This window comes from Alosa sapidissima, chromosome 15 (genome assembly GCF_018492685.1).
Source record: "Alosa sapidissima isolate fAloSap1 chromosome 15, fAloSap1.pri, whole genome shotgun sequence".
Lineage (NCBI taxonomy): Eukaryota > Metazoa > Chordata > Actinopteri > Clupeiformes > Clupeidae > Alosa > Alosa sapidissima.
Genome location: NC_055971.1, coordinates 31,259,965 through 31,279,964, shown reverse-complemented (window position 1 = coordinate 31,279,964; position 20,000 = coordinate 31,259,965). Strand labels below are relative to the sequence as shown.

Here is a 20,000-nt window from a genome sequence, read left to right as displayed (position 1 = left end):
GGGCAGGCAGGGTCAGGTGAGAACAGGACACTTTCTAGTGCACACTGGTCCACCTAACAAACACGATGTCCTCTACATTCACTCTGACTAGAAATAAAAGCTGGACTGTGTTTGGTGTGTATTTAAACATTTCTCTATTATGAACACGACCAAAAAGGCAGATTTATTGTGATGAGTAAAGCTTCCATGGTCCCACTGCTCGTGTGCAGTAGTGTCAGATGACTCATGATGCGAGGAGCTTTGCTTTGTTGACTCCACATCACGCGTCACATTACCAAATTATCGTCTTTTTAGTTATCTGATTTTCGGAGCTTTGCTTTGTTGACTCCACATCACGCATCACATTACCAAATTATCGTCTTTTTATTTATCTGATTTTGTTGACTCCACATCACGCGTCACATTACCAAATTATCGTCTATTCATTTATCTGATTTTCGGAGTAAAATGCTGCAGGAATTAACACAAATTCCTATTTGTCTTAGTTCAGATTTCCGAGGCTTACTGACTATTTATCTATCAGTTGGGTAACTTGCAGGACACTGTCCAGTTAGAATAAGATGCCGGAGCAGAGGAGACCATACCAGTCAGGAAGAGGAAGGGAGTGTCCGCCTACTTTGGGGCATTTGGACGCACTAGTCATCTTGTAAACAGCACACTCACACAGATAAATAATTAAACCAGAACAAATACACACCACGCCTCCACAGAAGAGACGGCCAAAAAACATGTGAGAGAAATAGTTCTGACTGACTGACTTCCAGTAAACACAATTCTATAAATCTGTGTGTGTGGGGAGAGTGTGTATGTGTGTGTGGGGAGAGTGTGTATGTATAAATCTGGGTGTGTGGGGAGAGTGTGTATGTGTGTGTGGGGAGAGTGTGTATGTGTGTGTGGGGAGAGTGTGTATGTATAAATCTGGGTGTGTAGGAAGAGTGTGTATGTATAAACCTGTGTGTGTGGGGAGTGTGTGTATGTATAAACCTGTGTGTGTGGGGAGTGTGTGTATGTGTAAATCTGGGTGTGTAGGAAGAGTGTGTATGTATAAACCTGTGTGTGTGGGGAGTGTGTGTATGTATAAATCTGTGTGTGTGGGGAGAGTGTGTATGTTGGAGACCGTGTGACACACTGAAATCTAAGGTCCTTGGGGACAGTCTGTGGCGTGCGAAAACATACTGTCTCACGAGGTAGACATGACACGTCCTTAAAAAGATTTTTGTCTGCCATTACCATAGTAGTTTAATAAAAGCTCTGGTAATATTATCCTGCAAGTATGTAGCCTTTGGGGAGTACACCTGAGACGAGACTGCGGTCAGGTAATGTCAAACTGTCCTTCGCCTCAGCCCCGTCTCGCCGATGGCGGCTTGGATGTCATCGCTGATGTGATCTGGCCTGGGTTCCAGTGGCGGCCATCAGATCTGTGCTCAGAGCAGGTGTTGTGTTGCCGTGCGCCTCAGTGATCAAGCTAAGACCCAGCGCAGAGCCCTCAGTGATCAAGCTAAGACCCAGCGCAGAGCCCTCAGTGGAGACGCAAACGCGTCCGTAACCACCAAACACCTGCCACAGGAGCGAACTATGGGAAGTGTCGTGTGTTCACCACTGTCGTGGGAAATATCGTGGGAAGTGTCGTGTGTTCACCAGTGTCGTGGGAAGTGTCGTGTGTTCACCAGTGTCGTGGGAAGTGTCGTGTGTTCACCAGTGTCGTGGGAAGTGTCGTGGGAAGTGTTGTGTGTTCACCAGTGTCGTGGGAAGTGTCGTGTATTCACCACTGTCGTGGGAAGTGTCGTGGGAAGTGTCGTGTGTTCACCAGTGTCGTGGGAAGTGTTGTGTGTTCACCAGTGTCGTGGGAAGTGTCGTGTGTTCACCAGTGTCATGGGAAGTGTCGTGGGAAGTGTTGTGTGTTCACCAGTGTCGTGGGAAGTGTCGTGTGTTCACCAGTGTCGTGGGAAGTGTCGTGTGTTCACCAGTGTCGTGGGAAGTGTCGTGGGAAGTGTCGTGTGTTCACCAGTAAGTGAGGGAGACAAAGCTCCAGCAGTCACACCCATCATCAATCCCATGCCACCCACACACAAACAACACCAGAGAGAGCTGGGAAGGGGGAGCAGGTGTGTGTGTGTGTGTGTGTGTGTGTGTGTGTGTGTGTGTGTGTGTGTGTGTGTGTGTGTGTGTGTGTGGAGGGGTAGTTGAGGAGGAGACAATGGCGGGGGGACAGTTTTCCGAGACGAGGTGCTGACAGGGAAAATCCAGCTGGGGCATGCGTTCTGTGCTCAGGGCTTGAGAGGGAGCAGGTGTGTGTGTGCTTGTGTGTGTGCGTGTGCGTGCTTGTGTGTGTGTGTTTGTGTGCGCTTGTGTGTGGAGGGGTAGTTGGGCTTAAGGTTAATTCAGGTTCGGAAACAGTCACTCGCAAATGTTTCAGTTTTTAAACTGTTTATTTCAGTTCCACTTCTATAAACCTCAGTCTTCCAGATAAGCACACGGCTTCCCCTTTCGCTGTGCAGATAAGGCCTGTCTAATCTCACACACACACACACACACACACACACACACACACACACACACACACACAGACACTTTCTTCTCTGACTACTAACGAGGAAAATGTGCATGTAAACAAAGGTAATAAACAAACACAAGGAGGACTCTGTAAATACAAATAGCAGAGTTCAGTGTTGTTTGGAGTTGTCCTGACCACAGGCGTTTGGTGGTCTCCATGGCTACAGTGTGCGTACACAGTGTAGGTCCCTGGCGAGTCGTTGTCGTGTTTACAGGGATGTGACAGCATGCGCCCTGCCGCTTCCAACAGGAAGTGACAACACCAGGCTGGCCTCACCCACTTCCTCCCAGAGGAACGACCTCTGACCCCGTACCCCCCACCTCTCTCCACACACACACACACACACACACATACGCACACACACACAGCGGTCCACTGACCTCCACGCTGTCGGGATAGATGATCCCGTCGGTTGGGACCTCGGATACCTCCTCCTCGTCAAAGGTTGCACGCCTGTAGTTGGACATCTGTGTGTGAGACAGAGAGGGAGAGAGAGAGAGAGAGGGAGAGAGAGAGAGAGAGGGAGGGAGAGAGAGAGGGGAGGGAGAGAGGGGAGAAAAGAGAGAATGAGGTAAAGACACAGATGTTATCATGAAGCCATTAAAGAGACTTCGCACTGAGCACACACACACACACACACACACACACGCACGCACGCACACACACATACACATACATACACACACACACACACACTTAAAGAAACCCCAGTCCTTCAGACCAGACACTCATTAAAGGGGGTTACCCCACCACATGAGAGGTCCGCCAGTTTCATGCAGAGGGTACTGATAACCACACACACACACACACACAAGCGTTCACACACACACACACACACACACACCCAGGCATTCACACACCCCCACAAACAGATGCACAGCTGCACACATTTCACACACTCCACATCTCAACAACACAACATAATGTTTGTGATTATTTGTTTATAACAGGACTTGTCCAAGACTCCACATATCAACAACACAACATAATGTTTGTGATTATTTGTTTATAACAGGACTTGTCCAAGACTCCACATCCCAACAACACAATGTTTATGAGTTTATTCATGTGTTCATGATCACATGACTAACAGGGCAACAGGCTGACATTGTCAACACCAATGAAAGGCCCATGTTTCAGTCAGTCCCAGCGTCATGGCAACACAATAATCCTCTCGGAAGAGATGAGTGCACCGGTGGGGAGGAAGCTCTCATTCAGATGACACAGGGGGGAAAGAGGCGAAGAAACGCGTCAAAATGGAGACCAGAAATACACACAGCAAACAATGCCTGCCGAGGGGTCTGTTTGGGCCACAGACAGACGATCCCACACAGGGATGGAGAGCTTCGCCCAGTGCAAGAGCCAGCTGTGGGAGAGGGGCTTACGGCCGACCCCCCCCCCCCCACCCCCACCTCGCCCCCAGAACATGGAGCTGGGGATGGGGACCGCATAAGCCTTCACCCCCCCCCCCCCTCTTCCTGCTGAAGGACTACGCTGCCCACAGCTGCAGACTAAACAACCCAGCACCAGTGCTCAGAGGCCCAGACCATAGAATGTGTGTGTGTGTGTTTATTAAACCTCCTCAGCTTAGGACACACTGTATACATACACATATACACACACACACACACACCAAACCCTTCTGTGTTTATTATCCCTCCTCATATTGGAATGTATTGAACACACACACACACACACACTGGGAATGAGAACAGATGATAGAATCTACTGAATAGCCACACACATACACACACACACAGAGACGACAGTGTTACACACCCACACACACACTCCCCATCACCCAGTGTCTGTAGTGGCTCTAGAGGGCCATGCTGGGTTGCTACATGACTGGAGTACTTCCATAGAGCTCCATAGAGCAGCCTTTCTCAGCGCTCATCTCCATAGAGATCTCCATTGACTATTGCCTATAGTGGCAACCGGGTGATAAGTGGGATATCGGCCTTTATCAGCGCTCATCTCCATAGAGATCTCCATTGACTATTGCCTATAGTGGCAACCGGGTGATAAGTGGGATATCAGCCTTTATCAGCGCTCATCTCTGCACAACTTTCTCCATCTCCAACCCTTGTTGGGTCACAAAGACGCTTTCACACAAGAAATCACATGTCCCCATTGCTATACTGACCAAAACATACCACATACACTGAAACCCATTCTCTCTACACACACACACACACACACACACACACACACACACACACACACACACACACGGCGTGAAGGCCTCACATGGCCTACTGTGGAACGAAGTGTAAGAGTAAATATGTTATTCTGTGAATATGTGCACTTATGAGTGTGGTAGGTAATCGTCTTTTTACTTGAATGTGGCGATGTGTGTGCGTGTACATGTGTGTGTGTGTGTGTGTGTGTGTGTGTGTGGTGGGAGTATGATGGATGACATTTGGAGCAATCCCTTCTCCTCCTTCACTCTTGTAACTTCCAGCTCGTATTCTTGGGAGGTCCTAACGCCTTTTCTAAGCCATCTTTCCCAGCAGGCAGTGGGGCCAGCGAAGCCTGCGTTTCCTCAGACAGACAGAACACTGACAGCACTCAGTGGTCTCCACTGACAGAGGGACTTTTAGTTCTCTCAGAGGTCCTCTTCTCCTGAGAACAGATTCCCTATGGAGACAGGATGGGCTGACATGCTCTTGTAAAGGAGAAGGGCACTCTGACGTGTGTGTGTGTGTGTGTATGTGTGTGTGTGTGTGTGTGTGTGTGTGTGTGTGTGTGTGTGTGTGTGTGAAGTGCACTTATCTGAGTCATAAGAGGGCACACACACGCACGCACACACACAGACTTGTAACCACACACACACTCAGTTATATACAGAAACGCCCAGACAAGGGATTCATGTTAGTGTATTTCTGCAATATGGGAATATTTTCAAACTAATTCCAGCTGATTGCCAATGCTGATACTGATATATAACCATTTGTTTTATTTACTTTAAAGGTCTCTCCTGAACTGCCATTAACTTACTGCTTTGATTGAGGTAGCCCACTCTCAGCCATTCTCCCCTAAATGTAAACGTTAAAGGTCCAGTATGTAGGAAATAATGGAAAATAAACTGTAACCATTCAGAAAATGATCACCATATGTTGTCAGAGAGTAAGGAAACACGATGAATTGACGTAATGGCTTATTTGACAACATTACTCTAACCCGTAAAACCCCGTAAAACCCATGAAAAAAATGAGTTACGGGGCGGAATCTCTTGGAATTTTCGTTTATGTTTTGAACGATTCATTCTAGAATAGCGTATTAATAATGGGCTAGCACGTCCTCCTATTTGGGTTGCCAAATTAGCAAAGGCCAACTGTCAACAGCTGTCAGTTGTAGTCATGAACGCCTACGAGAGGCAGGCAAATTTACAAAATTACAATGCTAGATGGTTTAAAAACAAATTAAGTGGACATCGGAGGAGCTTCCTGATATGGTGACGTCTTCATCAAACGAAGAATATCAAGTCTGACGCAGAGCTGGCCATATTTCTCCACAACAGGTAGCCTAGGCTAAACTTCATCTGCATCGCTGACTTCAGCTAAATATGTTACGTTGGTTAGAGAGGTATTTTTTGTTTTCATTGTTTCCTTAATGTGTAGCTGGGTCATGGTTGGAGAAACGTTAAAGCAGCTGCAGGTCAACTAACGTTAGCTAAGTCTTCATTACATCTGGCAACCCAGAAGAGGCTCGCGTCTGGTAGTCTTGAGAACGTTCACCAGTGTTTTGATTTTGGCCTACAGAACGTTCGGTAACAATCCTACAAATCGCACCAAATCGCACCAAATGAGAACCAAAATGATTTTTTAGACTTCTAAGGTCTGCTGTTCAGATCCTGAAGGAAGGTTCATTGTTTTTTGTGAGAGTGTTTCTACTTATCTCAGTAAGGAAAATAAATCAAGAGCCTATGTTGAGTACAAATATGTCTTCTGAAGGCTTAAACAGAGCCCAGCCAAAAACTCCAATACAATTTGTATCAACTTTGAGGGACAGCTATGACCATGCAGGATTATCCAGACCAAACGTGACGATTTTGCTACATACTATTCCTATGTATGTACCAGCATGCACAATTTGAGCCTCCTACATGGTTTAGTTCTTGCGCTGTGGGCTTGTGAACTTTGACAAAAAAAAAGAGGCCAGACAAAATCGACACCCCCCTCCCCCTGTAAAACTGGCTGTATCTTGGAAAGTATTGATCTTACATAAGAGTAATTTTACAGTGTGTCTCCTGGGTAACATAGGTACACCTGGTAATTTTTTCTGAATTTTTTGAGACCTAAGTGCGTGGGCCCTGGTTGAACTGACGTGGAATGACCCTGAAATCTTTTTGTGTCTTTAGGAGACATGGTGCAGGAGATGAGCCCACTGGCTGTCCCCCAGGTTACAGAGAGCTAGTTATCCCATCCACTAAACTAAAAGGCGTGACCCAAGGTAGAGACTCAGGAGGGATGCTTATTTGGTTTAAATCAGAACTCTTACCCTCAATAGAAATAATCAAAAAAGGAAAAAATAATTTGCGGCTGAAAATAAAAAAAGAAACCATACTGACACCTCAAAACCTCTTCCTCTGTGCAATTTATATACCCCCCATTGAGTCCCCCTACTACAATGAGGATATCTTCTCTGACCTAGAGGGAGAAATCAGCCACTTCCAGACTCAGGGGCATGTTATGATCTGTGGAGATCTAAACTCTAGGACTGGTGAGGGACTTGATTTTGTCAGCACACAAGGTGATGACTTCATTACAGGAGATAACATCTATTTCCCTACTTATACCCTAGACAAAACTACGACAAGTCCACAAATGTCCATGGAAAGGAACTGCTCCGGCTCTGCCGAAGCCTGGGTCTGTGCATAGTCAATGGCAGGCTACGGGGTGACTCTCTTGGTCGATACACCTATGGCTCAAATCTTGGCAGTAGTACTGTGGATTACGCCATAACAGACTTAAACATGAGCTTTCGGAGAGCCTTCACAGTCAAGCCACTGACACCATTGTCTGACCACAGTCAAATAACAGTCTATTTAAACAGATCAGAGACCCTCGTGTTAATAAAGCATACATAAGCGTACATAAAGCCTGAGAAAATGTTCAAAATCAAACCGAGCTATCGGTGGGATAAAGAAAGCTCCAAAAACTATGAAAAGTCAATTGGTCACCCAGAAACACAATCACTCCTGAACTCATTTCTATCGACAAACTACCCCCATGATAAAGAAGGCATTAACTTGGCCGTAAACCATCTACATAAGCTATTCCATTATGTGGCTCAAATTTCAAATTTCTCCCAAAATTCTCCCAAAAAATCGAACATCAGACCATATCTTCACCCTGAACACCCTCATTGATAAACATGTAAATCAAAATAAAATAAAAATATTTGCTTGCTTCGTAGACTTCCAAAAGGCATTTGACTCCATATGGCATAAAGGCCTATTATATAGACTGATCCAGAGTGGTGTGGGAGGAAAACTATACAACATAATCAAATCTATGTATCTGAGCAGCAAGTGTGCCGTCAAAATAGGATGTAACAGGACTGATTTCTTTCACCAAAGGAGGGGAGTACGACAGGGTTGTAGTTTAAGCCCTACACTGTTTAACGTCTATATAGACGAATTGGCAAACACATTGCAGAACTCTGCAGGTTCAGGACTCATGCTGCAGAACACTGAGGTCAAGTGCTTGCTTTTCGCAGATGACTTGGTTTTGATATCACCAACAAAAGAGGGCTTGCAGCACCACATGGATGTACTAGCAAAATTTTGCCACACATGGGCCCTAAAAATAAATTCTGAAAAAACCAAGGTCTTAGTGTTTCAAAAACGTTCCAAGCTGCAGGGAAACACCAACAATTTTAAAATAGGCAACAGGACAATTGACCAGACAAATAACTACACCTATCTAGGCATAACTGACTTCAACGGGACACTTCGGCTTGGCTGTGAAGGAACTCAAAGAAAAAGCTAAAAGAGCATTTCATGCCATTAAAAGATCAATTAGATTGGAGCTTGTCATGAGCTCTCTCTCTGCCTGGTAACACGTGCTGATTGAAGTCTGATGACCTCCACCTGTTCCTGCTCTGCTCTGCCTCACCCTCGTTACCTACCAGCTGCACTGCATTCACCACTCATCATGCCCTCTATATAAAGCCTTGCTTTTCAGTCCACACTTGTCAGATCGTCTGCAACCAGCACCAGTTACCTGCCTGTTTATTGAAAACGCCTCTGACTCTTTGCCTGTGATCCCGGACCCGCTCGACTACTTCTGTGTTCTCCAGCCCCGGTAATCTTGACCTGCCTTCCGTCCCTCTTCTACGAATACCGCCTAGTCCTTGACTGTACTGCTGCTTCGTTTCAATTGCTGTTGTGTGTGTGTTTCCCCCAGGACTTCCCGGATCATCCAGCTCCTGCCTTCGCTGTTCGGCTACTGGGGGAACACACACACGCAGACTCTTGGAACTCCTGTACCCCCCCTGGAACCCCTGAAACCCCCAACCCTTAAATAAACTTTTGAACGTGACGCAATTGTGGTCCTCGTCCTGTTTGGTGTCTGACAGTACGATCTGACCAAACATGGACCCAGCGCACGGTCGAACCAGCATGGAAACCGACGAACCAGAACCACCCACCGCCATGCAACGCCTGGAAGAGACAGAGAGAGAGGTAAACCGCAACACTGCTGACATTGCCTCCCTACTTCAAGCCGGCTTGAGCCAGCGTCAGCAGTTCCAGCAGCAACAGCAACAACTTGCAATGATCATTCAACTTCTCACCAACCTTTCTCCTCTGCCTGCTCCCACCGGCCCAGCCCCAGCCAGCCTGCTCACCGGCCCAGCACCCGAGTCTCCTGCCCAGTCCACTGCTACCGTGGCTGCCGGAGCCCCAGAACCCAGGATCGGCAATCCAGAGCGGTTCAGCGGCGACCCAACCCAGGTACGGGCGTTCCTGACGAGCTGCCGTGTCCAGTTTACCCTGCAACCCAGGACTTTTGCCACTGAAGGGGCGAGGGTCGGTTACGTGATCACTCACCTGACGGGCCGAGCTCGACTCTGGGGAGTGGCGGAGTTCGAGCGCCAGACCCCAGCATGTGCAACCTTCAACCTATTCGCAGAGGAGATGCTCAAGGTATTCGATTTGGAATCCACAATAGCCGAGGCATCTCGGATCCTGATGAGTATTCGCCAAGGCAGAAGGACTGTTGCGGATTACTCCATCGACTTTCGAACCGTGGCAAGTCGAAGCTCCTGGAACATGGAAGCATTGGTGGATGCTTTCCTCCACAGCCTGGCGGACTACATAAAGGACGAGCTGGTTTCCCATGATCAACCCCCCACTCTTGATGAAGCCATTGCTCTGGCTGTCCGCATCGACCGCAGGATCCAGGCCCGCCGTCATGAGAGAGGGCGCCAGAGTCCATCCACCAGCACACGGAGTGTCCCAACTGCCCTTCTGTCCGCACCTGCCACACCATCTAGCCAGCCGGACCAGTCTGAACCGATGGAGATCGGCCGCACCTCCCTAACCCCTGCAGAGCGCCAGCGACGCATCACCTCCAACTTGTGCCTGTACTGTGGTGGTGATGGTCATCGAGTCGCCACCTGTCCAGCAAAAGCCGGAGCTCACCAGATGTAGGAGGAATCCGGATGAGCTCAATGAACATTCAGCCCTCCATCAGCCGTAAACCCCTCATCCAAGTCTGTCTTCACCTGTCTGATTCCACCCACACCCTGGCAGCCCTGGTGGACTCTGGCGCAGAAGCAAACATTATTGACACAGGACTTGCTCGTCAGCTGGGCTTGGAAAGCCATCGCTTGTCCACTCCTGTTCCAGCCCGGGCCCTGGACGGTCACGCAATTGGCACAGTTACCAGCATCACAGCCCCCATCTCAATGATGGTGTCAGGAAACCACCGAGAGACCATCCGCTTCCACCTGCTCAGCTCTCCAGGCCAACCCCTAATCCTGGGCTACCCTTGGCTCCGTCTCCACAATCCTCACCTCGATTGGGCCTCCGGAACTGTGAAAGAGTGGGGAAATGCCTGCCACCTGACCTGTTTGCGTGCTGCCTCGCTGCCCCCCGGCTCAGTACCCCCCAGCATTGCCCACGACATTTCTAATGTCCCTGAATGTTACCACGGCCTCCGAGAGGTGTTCAACAAGACCAAAGCCACATCTCTGCCCCCACACCGTCCGTACGACTGTGCCATTGATCTCCTCCCTGGGACTGCTCCACCCAAAGGTCACCTCTACTCACTATCCCCTCCTGAAAGAAAAACTATGGAGGATTACATCAGGGACTCCCTGGCAGCTGGACTCATCCGCCCGTCTTCCTCTCCTGCTGGTGCCGGGTTCTTCTTTGTGGGAAAGAAAGATGGTTCTCTTCGCCCCTGCATTGATTATCGAGGTCTGAATGATGTCACAGTGAAGAACCGGTACCCTCTGCCTTTACTCACCTCTGCTTTTGAATTGCTCCAGGGATCCACTATTTTCACCAAACTGGACCTTAGAAATGCTTACCACCTAGTGCGAGTAAGGGAGGGTGACGAGTGGAAGACAGCATTCAACACCCACACCGGCCATTATGAGTACCTGGTAATGCCATTTGGCCTCACCAACGCCCCAGCGGTATTCCAGGCGCTGGTGAATGATGTGCTGCGGGACATGCTGAATAAATTCGTCTTCGTGTACCTGGACGACATCTTAATTTTCTCCAGAACTCTGTCCGAACACACCCGTCATGTCCAGCTGGTTCTTCGACGGCTCCTGGAGAACTCTCTCTATGTCAAGGCGGAGAAATGCGAGTTCCATGCTCAGACTGTGTCATTCCTGGGATACATCGTCGCTGAAGGCAATATCCAGATGGACCCCGCAAAGGTCTCGGCAGTTACCTCCTGGCCAGTTCCGGGGAATAGGAAGAAGCTGCAGCAATTCCTCGGTTTTGCCAATTTCTACCGGAAATTCATCCGGAACTACAGCTCCGTCGCCGCTCCCCTCACAGCTCTGACCAGCATCAAACACCCCTTTTCCTGGACCCCAGAGGCCAACACAGCCTTTCATACCCTCAAGGCCCGGTTCACCACTGCCCCCATCCTCCAGATGCCGGATTCAGACCGGCAGTTCGTTGTCGAGGTGGATGCCTCAGACGTGGGAGTCGGGGCCATACTCTCTCAACGGGCAGAGGAGGACAACAAGTTGCACCCCTGTGCATTTTTCTCTCGCCGGCTTTCACCTGCAGAGCGCAATTATGATGTTGGAAACCGTGAGCTGTTGGCTGTCAAGCTTGCCCTGGAGGAGTGGCGTCACTGGCTGGAGGGGTCCACAGTTCCGTTCCTGGTCTGGACCGATCACAAAAACCTCGAATACATCCGCAATGCCAAACGTCTTAACCCCAGACAGTCCCGCTGGGCCTTGTTTTTCACCAGATTCAACTTCACCCTGTCATACCGCCCAGGTTCTCGGAACACCAAGCCGGACGCTCTCTCCCGTCAGTTTCATAAGGATGACGCCCCTTCCCAGGAACCTGCATCAATTCTGCCCGATCCCTGCGTCGTAGCTGCCCTGACCTGGGATATCGAGGAGGAAATTCAAGAGGCCCTCCGTGACCATCCCAGTCCCAGTGCATGCCCAGACGGTCGTCTCTTCGTCCCAGATAATTTGAGGTCCCGGGTCATACAGTGGGGACACAACTCCCGCCTTGCCTGCCACCCGGGCTCCGCCCGCACCTGCCATCTCCTTGCCCAGCGCTTTTGGTGGTCGTCTTTGAGAAGGGATGTCCGAGAATTCGTCCGTGCCTGCCCCACCTGCAATCAGAACAAGTCCTCCACTCGGCCCCCCCGCTGGTTTACTCCAGCCCTTGCCTGTGCCCACACGACCCTGGTCCCACGTCTCCTTGGACTTTGTAACTGGCCTCCCACCATCAGGTGGGATGACTGTCATTCTCACTGTGGTTGACCGGTTTAGCAAGATGGCACACTTCATTCCCCTCCCTAAACTGCCATCTGCCAGAGAGACTGCCCAGGCTGTTCTTGATCATGTCTTCCGTCTACACGGGCTGCCCAGGGATGTTGTCTCTGACCGAGGCCCGCAATTTACCTCTACATTCTGGAAGGAGTTCTGCCGTCTTCTAGGGGCCACAGTGAGTCTCACCTCTGGGTTCCACCCCCAGTCCAATGGTCAATCCGAGCGGGCAAACCAGGAGCTGGAGAAGGCGCTGCGGTGCATGGTTTCTCGCAAACCCCAGGCTTGGGCACAACAACTGATGTGGATAGAGTATGCTCACAACTCCCTCACCTGCTCTGCCACTGGTATGTCACCTTTCCAGTGTGTGTATGGCTACCAGCCCCCCCTGTTCCCCAGCCAGGAAGGAGATGTGTCCTGCCCGTCTGCCCTCGCCTATGCCCGCCGTTGCCGTCGTACCTGGTCACAAGCTCGTGCCACGCTACTCAAGTCAGCTGTCAGCTATGCCACTGGGGCTAACCGCCGAAGATCGCCGGCACCCGCCTACCGTGTTGGCCAGAAGGTGTGGCTGTCAGCCAAGGATCTCCCACTGCGGGTGGAATCGCGTAAACTGGCACCTCGATTCCTCGGCCCGTTCCCTATCCAGAGGGTCATCAGCCCAACCGCAGTCCGGCTCCAGTTGCCAACCTCCATGAGGGTGCACCCTACTTTCCATGTTTCGAAAGTCAAGCCGACGCATGAAAGCCCGCTGGTCCCCGTGCCGCTTCCTCCTCCTCCTCCTCGCCTCGTTGACGGTGGGCTGGTGTACACCGTTCGACGCCTGCTTCGGTCCAGACGGCGAGGTAGGGGCCTCCAGTATCTCGTCGACTGGGAGGGCTATGGACCTGAGGAGAGAACCTGGGTGCCAGCCAGTCGGATTGTGGACCGGACACTCATCGCCGACTTCCACCGTCTGCATCCTGATCAACCTGCAATCCGTAGGGGCCGCCCCAGAGGGGTCCCTAACTGTCCTGCCCGCCCGGCTTCCTGTCATGTGCCTGACCCTGACCCTGTCTCGGTACCTGTCCCGTCTTCTGTCCACGACCCTCCAGCTCCCTCCGAGGATGAGGATGTTCACTCGGACCGCTCGGAGGAATTCTAGCCCTCCACCGGCTCCCCTCCGCCCTCCCGACGTGGTGTCACTCTTGGGGACTTCTGGGGCCGTCCCTTAGGGGGGGGGTTCTGTCATGAGCTCTCTCTCTGCCTGGTAACACGTGCTGATTGAAGTCTGATGACCTCCACCTGTTCCTGCTCTGCTCTGCCTCACCCTCGTTACCTACCAGCTGCACTGCATTCACCACTCATCATGCCCTCTATATAAAGCCTTGCTTTTCAGTCCACACTTGTCAGATCGTCTGCAACCAGCACCAGTTACCTGCCTGTTTATTGAAAACGCCTCTGACTCTTTGCCTGTGATCCCGGACCCGCTCGACTACTTCTGTGTTCTCCAGCCCCGGTAATCTTGACCTGCCTTCCGTCCCTCTTCTACGAATACCGCCTAGTCCTTGACTGTACTGCTGCTTCGTTTCAATTGCTGTTGTGTGTGTGTTTCCCCCAGGACTTCCCGGATCATCCAGCTCCTGCCTTCGCTGTTCGGCTACTGGGGGAACACACACACGCAGACTCTTGGAACTCCTGTACCCCCCCTGGAACCCCTGAAACCCCCAACCCTTAAATAAACTTTTGAACGTGACGCAATTGTGGTCCTCGTCCTGTTTGGTGTCTGACAGAGCTACCAATTAGAATTTGGATTAAACTTTTTAAAACTGTGATCGAACCAATTGCACTATATGGCTCTGAGGTATGGGGTTTGGAACATGAATTCTCAACCTGGGATAAACACCCAATCGAAGCCCTGCATGCAGAGTTCTGCAAAAGTATCCTCCGGGTACAGAGGAAGACGCCGAACAATGCATGCAGGGCAGAATTAGGCCAATACCCCCTTATCATCAATATTCAAAAAAGAGCCCTCAAATTCTGGCAACACATTAAAATGAGCAACCCCGACTCACTCCACCATCTAGCACTTCAAAGCCAAGAGCAAAACATGGGAAGGAGCCCACTTAGCCAACTTGTCCTAAGACTCAGTGACCTCACACCATCCCACATCACTGAGGCCCGGGACAATGTTACAGTAGCAAGAACAATTAGACCCAACCAAATTACAAACAATGAAAAGGAAAATGACATCACCTATTGGAAAGAAGTAACCCAAACACAATCTAAATTACAATGTTATTTGGCCCTAAAACGTGAATACACAATAGCTACTTACCTGAGTACACTAAAAGACCCAAAACTCAGGAAAACCATGACTATGTACAGACTCAGTGAGCACAGTCTCTCCATTGAAAAAGGCAGACACAGGCAGACCTGGCTGCCCAGAGAGGAGAGGCTATGCTCACACTGCAGCTTGGGGGCTGTGGAGACAGAACTGCACTTCTTAACAGAATGCCCAAAATATGAGGAAATACAGACATTATTATTCAATAAATTAAATTCAACCCTCCCTGAATTCCAAACCTGGACAAATGAGGCTAAATTGCCTTACATCCTCGGAGAGAATGAGGATGTGGTCATTCTGGCTGCAAAATTTGTAGCAGCCTGCCACAACCTGAGGGACAGCCAGTGAGGCCACAACCACCAACAATGTTGTATATTTGTTCGCATTATTAGAATTGTTGTCTTACTTTTATGTCTTCTATGTCTACTTTTATGTCCTCTTATATGTGAATTCCACTATTCTGTTAAGTATGTATTTATTTTCAATTTTTTTCCTCTTTACCTCTTCTGTGTACATGTAATTGAGCTTTGGCAATAATGTTCATGCAACGTTCATGCCAATAAAGCTTTCTTGAATTGAAATTGAATTTAATTGAATTGAGAGAGAGGAGAGGGAGAGAGAGAGAGAGAGAGAGAGAGAGAGAGAGAGAGAGAGAGAGAGAGAGAGAGAGAAGGGAAGAGGATGAGAGAAAAAAGAGGAGAGATGCAGGGAGGATGGCTACTGCTGCCAATGCAGTGACATTTCCCTGTAGAGGAGTGGGGCTGTAGCCAGATTCAGTATAAGTATATATTAAGTATAAGTATATATACTCTTTTGAGGGAGGGAAATTTGGTCTCTGTATTTATCCCAATCGGTGAATTAGTGAAACACAAACAGCACACAGTGAGGTGAAGCACACACTAATCCCGGCGCAGTGAGCTGCCTGCTACAATGGCGGTGCTCGGGGAGCAGTGAGGGGTTAGGTGCCTTGCTCAAGGGCACTTCAGCCGCGGCCCACTGGTCGGGGCTTGAACCGGCAACCCTCCGGTTACAAGTCCAGAGTGCTAACCAGTGGGCCACGGCTGCCCCACTGGGCTGACTCACAGATTCCTGTGAGTCCCTCCCTACATGACTGACCACCAGCAGACCACCACTGGGCTACTGCTGCCAATGCAGTGACATTTCCCTGGAGAAGACTGGGGCTGCAGCCAGATTCCTGTGAGTCCCTCCCTACATGACTGACCACCAGCAGACCACCACTGGGCTTAGCCAGAGTCTTTCCAATGAGGAGACACAGCACTCAAAAATCCCCCATAGAAATGCATGGGGTTAGTTTGTGACGTCAATATGGCAGTTGTCTACGCATATCACACCCCCTACTCGGCAAAACGTCGACATGCGAATACATTGAGCCAATAATGTGGTGTGTTGTGAAGACATCGTGCCAATCATGTGTTGTGATCTCGCCGCTGGAGCAAGATTGGTGTCGTGAAGCCTTGCGCACACGCATTTCTGCCGAAATAGATGCCCGATAAGTGCCCAAAAAGCGTTGCAATATGGCCGCAGAGTGGAGGGACTTGCCTAAAAGGACTTTGGCTTAGTTAAGGCTCTCTCCCTCCCTCTCCATCACTCTCTTTCCCCATCTCTCTCCCTCTCTGCCTTTCTAGCCTTTTGCATCTCTCCATCCCTCTCTCCCTCCATCTCTCTCTCCCTCCATCCCTCTCTCTGTCCATCCCTCTCTCCCTCCATCCCTCTCTCCCTCCATCCCTCTCTCTCTCCATCTCTCCCTCCATCCCTCTCTCTGTCCAGCTTTCTCCTTCACTCTCTCTTCCTCCAGATCTCTTTCTACTCCTCCTGATCTTTATCTTCTCAAACACACACATGTGGATCGTCTAGATAGCCCTGCATGTGGATAGTCTAAATAGCCCGACATGTGGATAGTCTAGATAATCCACATGTGCATAGTCTAGATAACCCCACATGTGGATAGTCTAGATAGCCCTGCATGTGGATAGTCTAAATAGCCCGACGTGTGGATAGTCTAGATAATCCACATGTGCATAGTCTAGTTAACCCCACATGTGGATAGTCTAGATAATCCACATGTGCATAGTCTAGATAATCCACATGTGCATAGTCTAGATAACCCCACATGTGCATAGTCTAGATAATCCACATGTGCATAGTCTAGATAACCCCACATGTGCATAGTCTAGATAACCCCACATGTGCATAGTCTAGATAATCCACATGTCTAGACAGTCTAGATAACCCCACATGTCTAGACAGTCTAGATAACCCCACATGTCTAGACAGTCTAGATAACCCCACATGTCTAGACAGTCTAGATAAACCCACATGTGCATAGTCTAGATAACCCCACATGTCTAGACAGTCTAGATAACCCCACATGTGCATAGTCTAGATAACCCCACATGTGCATAGTCTAGATAACCCCACATGTCTAGACAGTCTAGATAACCCCACATGTCTAGACAGTCTAGATAACCCCACATGTCTAGACAGTCTAGATAACCCCACATGTGCATAGTCTAGATAACCCCACATGTGCATAGTCTAGATAACCCCACATGTCTAGACAGTCTAGATAACCCCACATGTGCATAGTCTAGATAACCCCACATGTGCATAGTCTAGATAACCCCACATGTCTAGACAGTCTAGATAACCCCACATAACCCCACATGTGCATAGTCTAGATAACCCCACATGTGCATAGTCTAGATAACCCCACATGTCTAGACAGTCTAGATAACCCCACATGTCTAGACAGTCTAGATAAACCCACATGTGCATAGTCTAGATAACCCCACATGTGCATAGTCTAGATAACCCCACATGTGCATAGTCTAGATAACCCCACATGTCTAGACAGTCTAGATAACCCCACATGTCTAGACAATCTAGATAACCCCACATGTGCATAGTCTAGATAACCCCACATGTGCATAGTCTAGATAACCCCACATGTCTAGACAGTCTAGATAACCCCACATGTGCATAGTCTAGATAACCCCACATGTGCATAGTCTAGATAACCCCACATGTCTAGACAGTCTAGATAACCCCACATAACCCCACATGTGCATAGTCTAGATAACCCCACATGTGCATAGTCTAGATAACCCCACATGTCTAGACAGTCTAGATAACCCCACATGTCTAGACAGTCTAGATAACCCCACATGTCTAGACAGTCTAGATAACCCCACATGTGCATGGTCTAGATAACCCCACATGTGCATGGTCTAGATAACCCCACATGTCTAGACAGTCTAGATAACCCCACATGTCTAGACAGTCTAGATAACCCCACATGTCTAGACAGTCTAGATAACCCCACATGTGCATAGTCTAGATAACCCCACATGTGCATAGTCTAGATAACCCCACATGTCTAGATAACTTCAGGTCACTTTTCTCACTTGCCCTCTGCCCCTTCAGGCATGTGAGGATCTACTCATGAACACCACACACTTGCAGTTCTGCATTCATCACACACACACACACACACACACACACACACACACCAGAAGAACCCAGCTAGTGATCAAAAACACACTTTCATCGAATGCAGAACTGAGTCATTTCAGAGTTAGCACAGTGTGAGAGAGAGAGAGAGAGAGAGGGAGGGAGAGTTTGTGTGTAACTATAAAGCAAAGTGCTAAAAGTCTCTGTCTAATAAGTAGGTGAAGAGCATTGCTGTGCTGCCCACACACACACACACAGACACACACAGACACACACACACACTCTTAGGAAACACTCACAATCTGTGTTTTGCTGTATTTCTCCTTCTCATTTACACACCACACAGCCCTGCATCCATCTCCACCAATCACTGTGCACGCACGCACACACACGCACGCACACACGCACACACGCACGCACGCACACACAAACAAACACACACACACACAAACACGAACATTCAAATCATTCCCACTTAGCTAGACAGAATGCCCCCATCTCCATACATGCACACACAAGTAAAGATTGTCAGTTAACTGTCCCCCATGATTACTTCTCTGTCCTCACTCACCCATGTGTGTATGTGTGTGTGTGTGTGTGTGTGTGTGTGTGTGTGTGTCACTCACCCCGTGTGTGTGTGTGTCTTGAGAGATGCTGGCGTCTCACTAACGAGCTGACCTGAGGCGACAGCCGGAGTACAGGAAGTAGACTAGAAGCGGAGGTGTGTGTGTGTGTGTGTGTGTGTGTGTAGCACCCTTCTGGTCCTGAACCAACTGAACTCTCTCATGGGCCAGAACAACTGAAACTAGTGATGGGAGATACCAACTCTGACAGACCAGAGGGGGTGAACAGGAGGTCCCTTGCAACCCTGTGTTCACTGTGGATGTGGTAATGGGAGATACCAATATAGCATCCAGACAGCAGAGGACAACTGATGGGATATACCAACTTAGACAAGTCCTGGGTGGGGTATAGAGGGAGGAGAGAGAGAAGGAGAAGGAGAGACAGAGAGAGAGAAGTTTATAGTTTATTGACATTCGGTTTAATGTCATCGCCCCATTAAGACACATCATTAATAGAGAGATATATAAAGAGAGAGAGAGAGAGAGAGAGAGAGAGAAACAGAGAGAGAAACAGAGAAACAGAGAGAGAGAGAGAGAGAAGAAGGAAAGGGAAACAGAAAGAGAGAGAGAGAGAGAGAGAGAGAGAAACAGAGAGAGAAACAGAGAAAGAGAGAGAGAGGGGGAGAGAAAGAGAGAGAGAGAGAGAGAGAGCTTTATTAGCATGGCAAATATTTTGCACTGCCAAAGCATAACATTTAAATATACGTTCTCTATAAAAACGTATGTTTAAATGTTTTGCTTATGTTGCTTATGCAAAGATATTTGTCATGTCAATCAAGTTCAGTTAAATTGAATTGAAAGAGAGAGAGGGGGGGGTTCCATTGATGGTGGTGGGCAGTGTGTGTGTAGCTTGTGTTGTGCACGGGGGGGGGCGCTCCATTGATGGTGGTGGGCAGTGTGTGTGTAGCAGCTTGAGTGTGTGTGTAGCAGCTTGGGTACAGATGCTGTTGTGTGTGGCCAGTTGGGGGAACGCACAGACCTGCAGATCCACCAACAGCAGCAGCAGCAGCAGCAGCAGAAAAGAGCCAAACACCATTACTCAGCT

General features: G+C 49.1%; 1 protein-coding gene across 3 annotated transcripts in view; it reads right to left on the bottom strand.

Moving 5' to 3' along the window:
* Positions 1 to 20,000, bottom strand: part of ece2b (endothelin converting enzyme 2b) — a 74,288-nt gene that overhangs the window by 31,484 nt on the left and 22,804 nt on the right. For 2 of the 3 annotated variants that reach the window (XR_006022696.1, XM_042062712.1), the window contains exon 3: positions 2,935 to 3,021. Coding sequence is in view for 2 of the 3 variants with exons in the window: in XM_042062712.1 (XP_041918646.1) it covers positions 2,935 to 3,021 (87 nt within the window). In the remaining variant the exon portion in view is untranslated. Of the gene's footprint in view, positions 1 to 2,934; positions 3,022 to 18,958; positions 19,114 to 20,000 lie in introns of those variants that run through there. The other variant, XM_042062713.1, reaches the window with a different exon arrangement.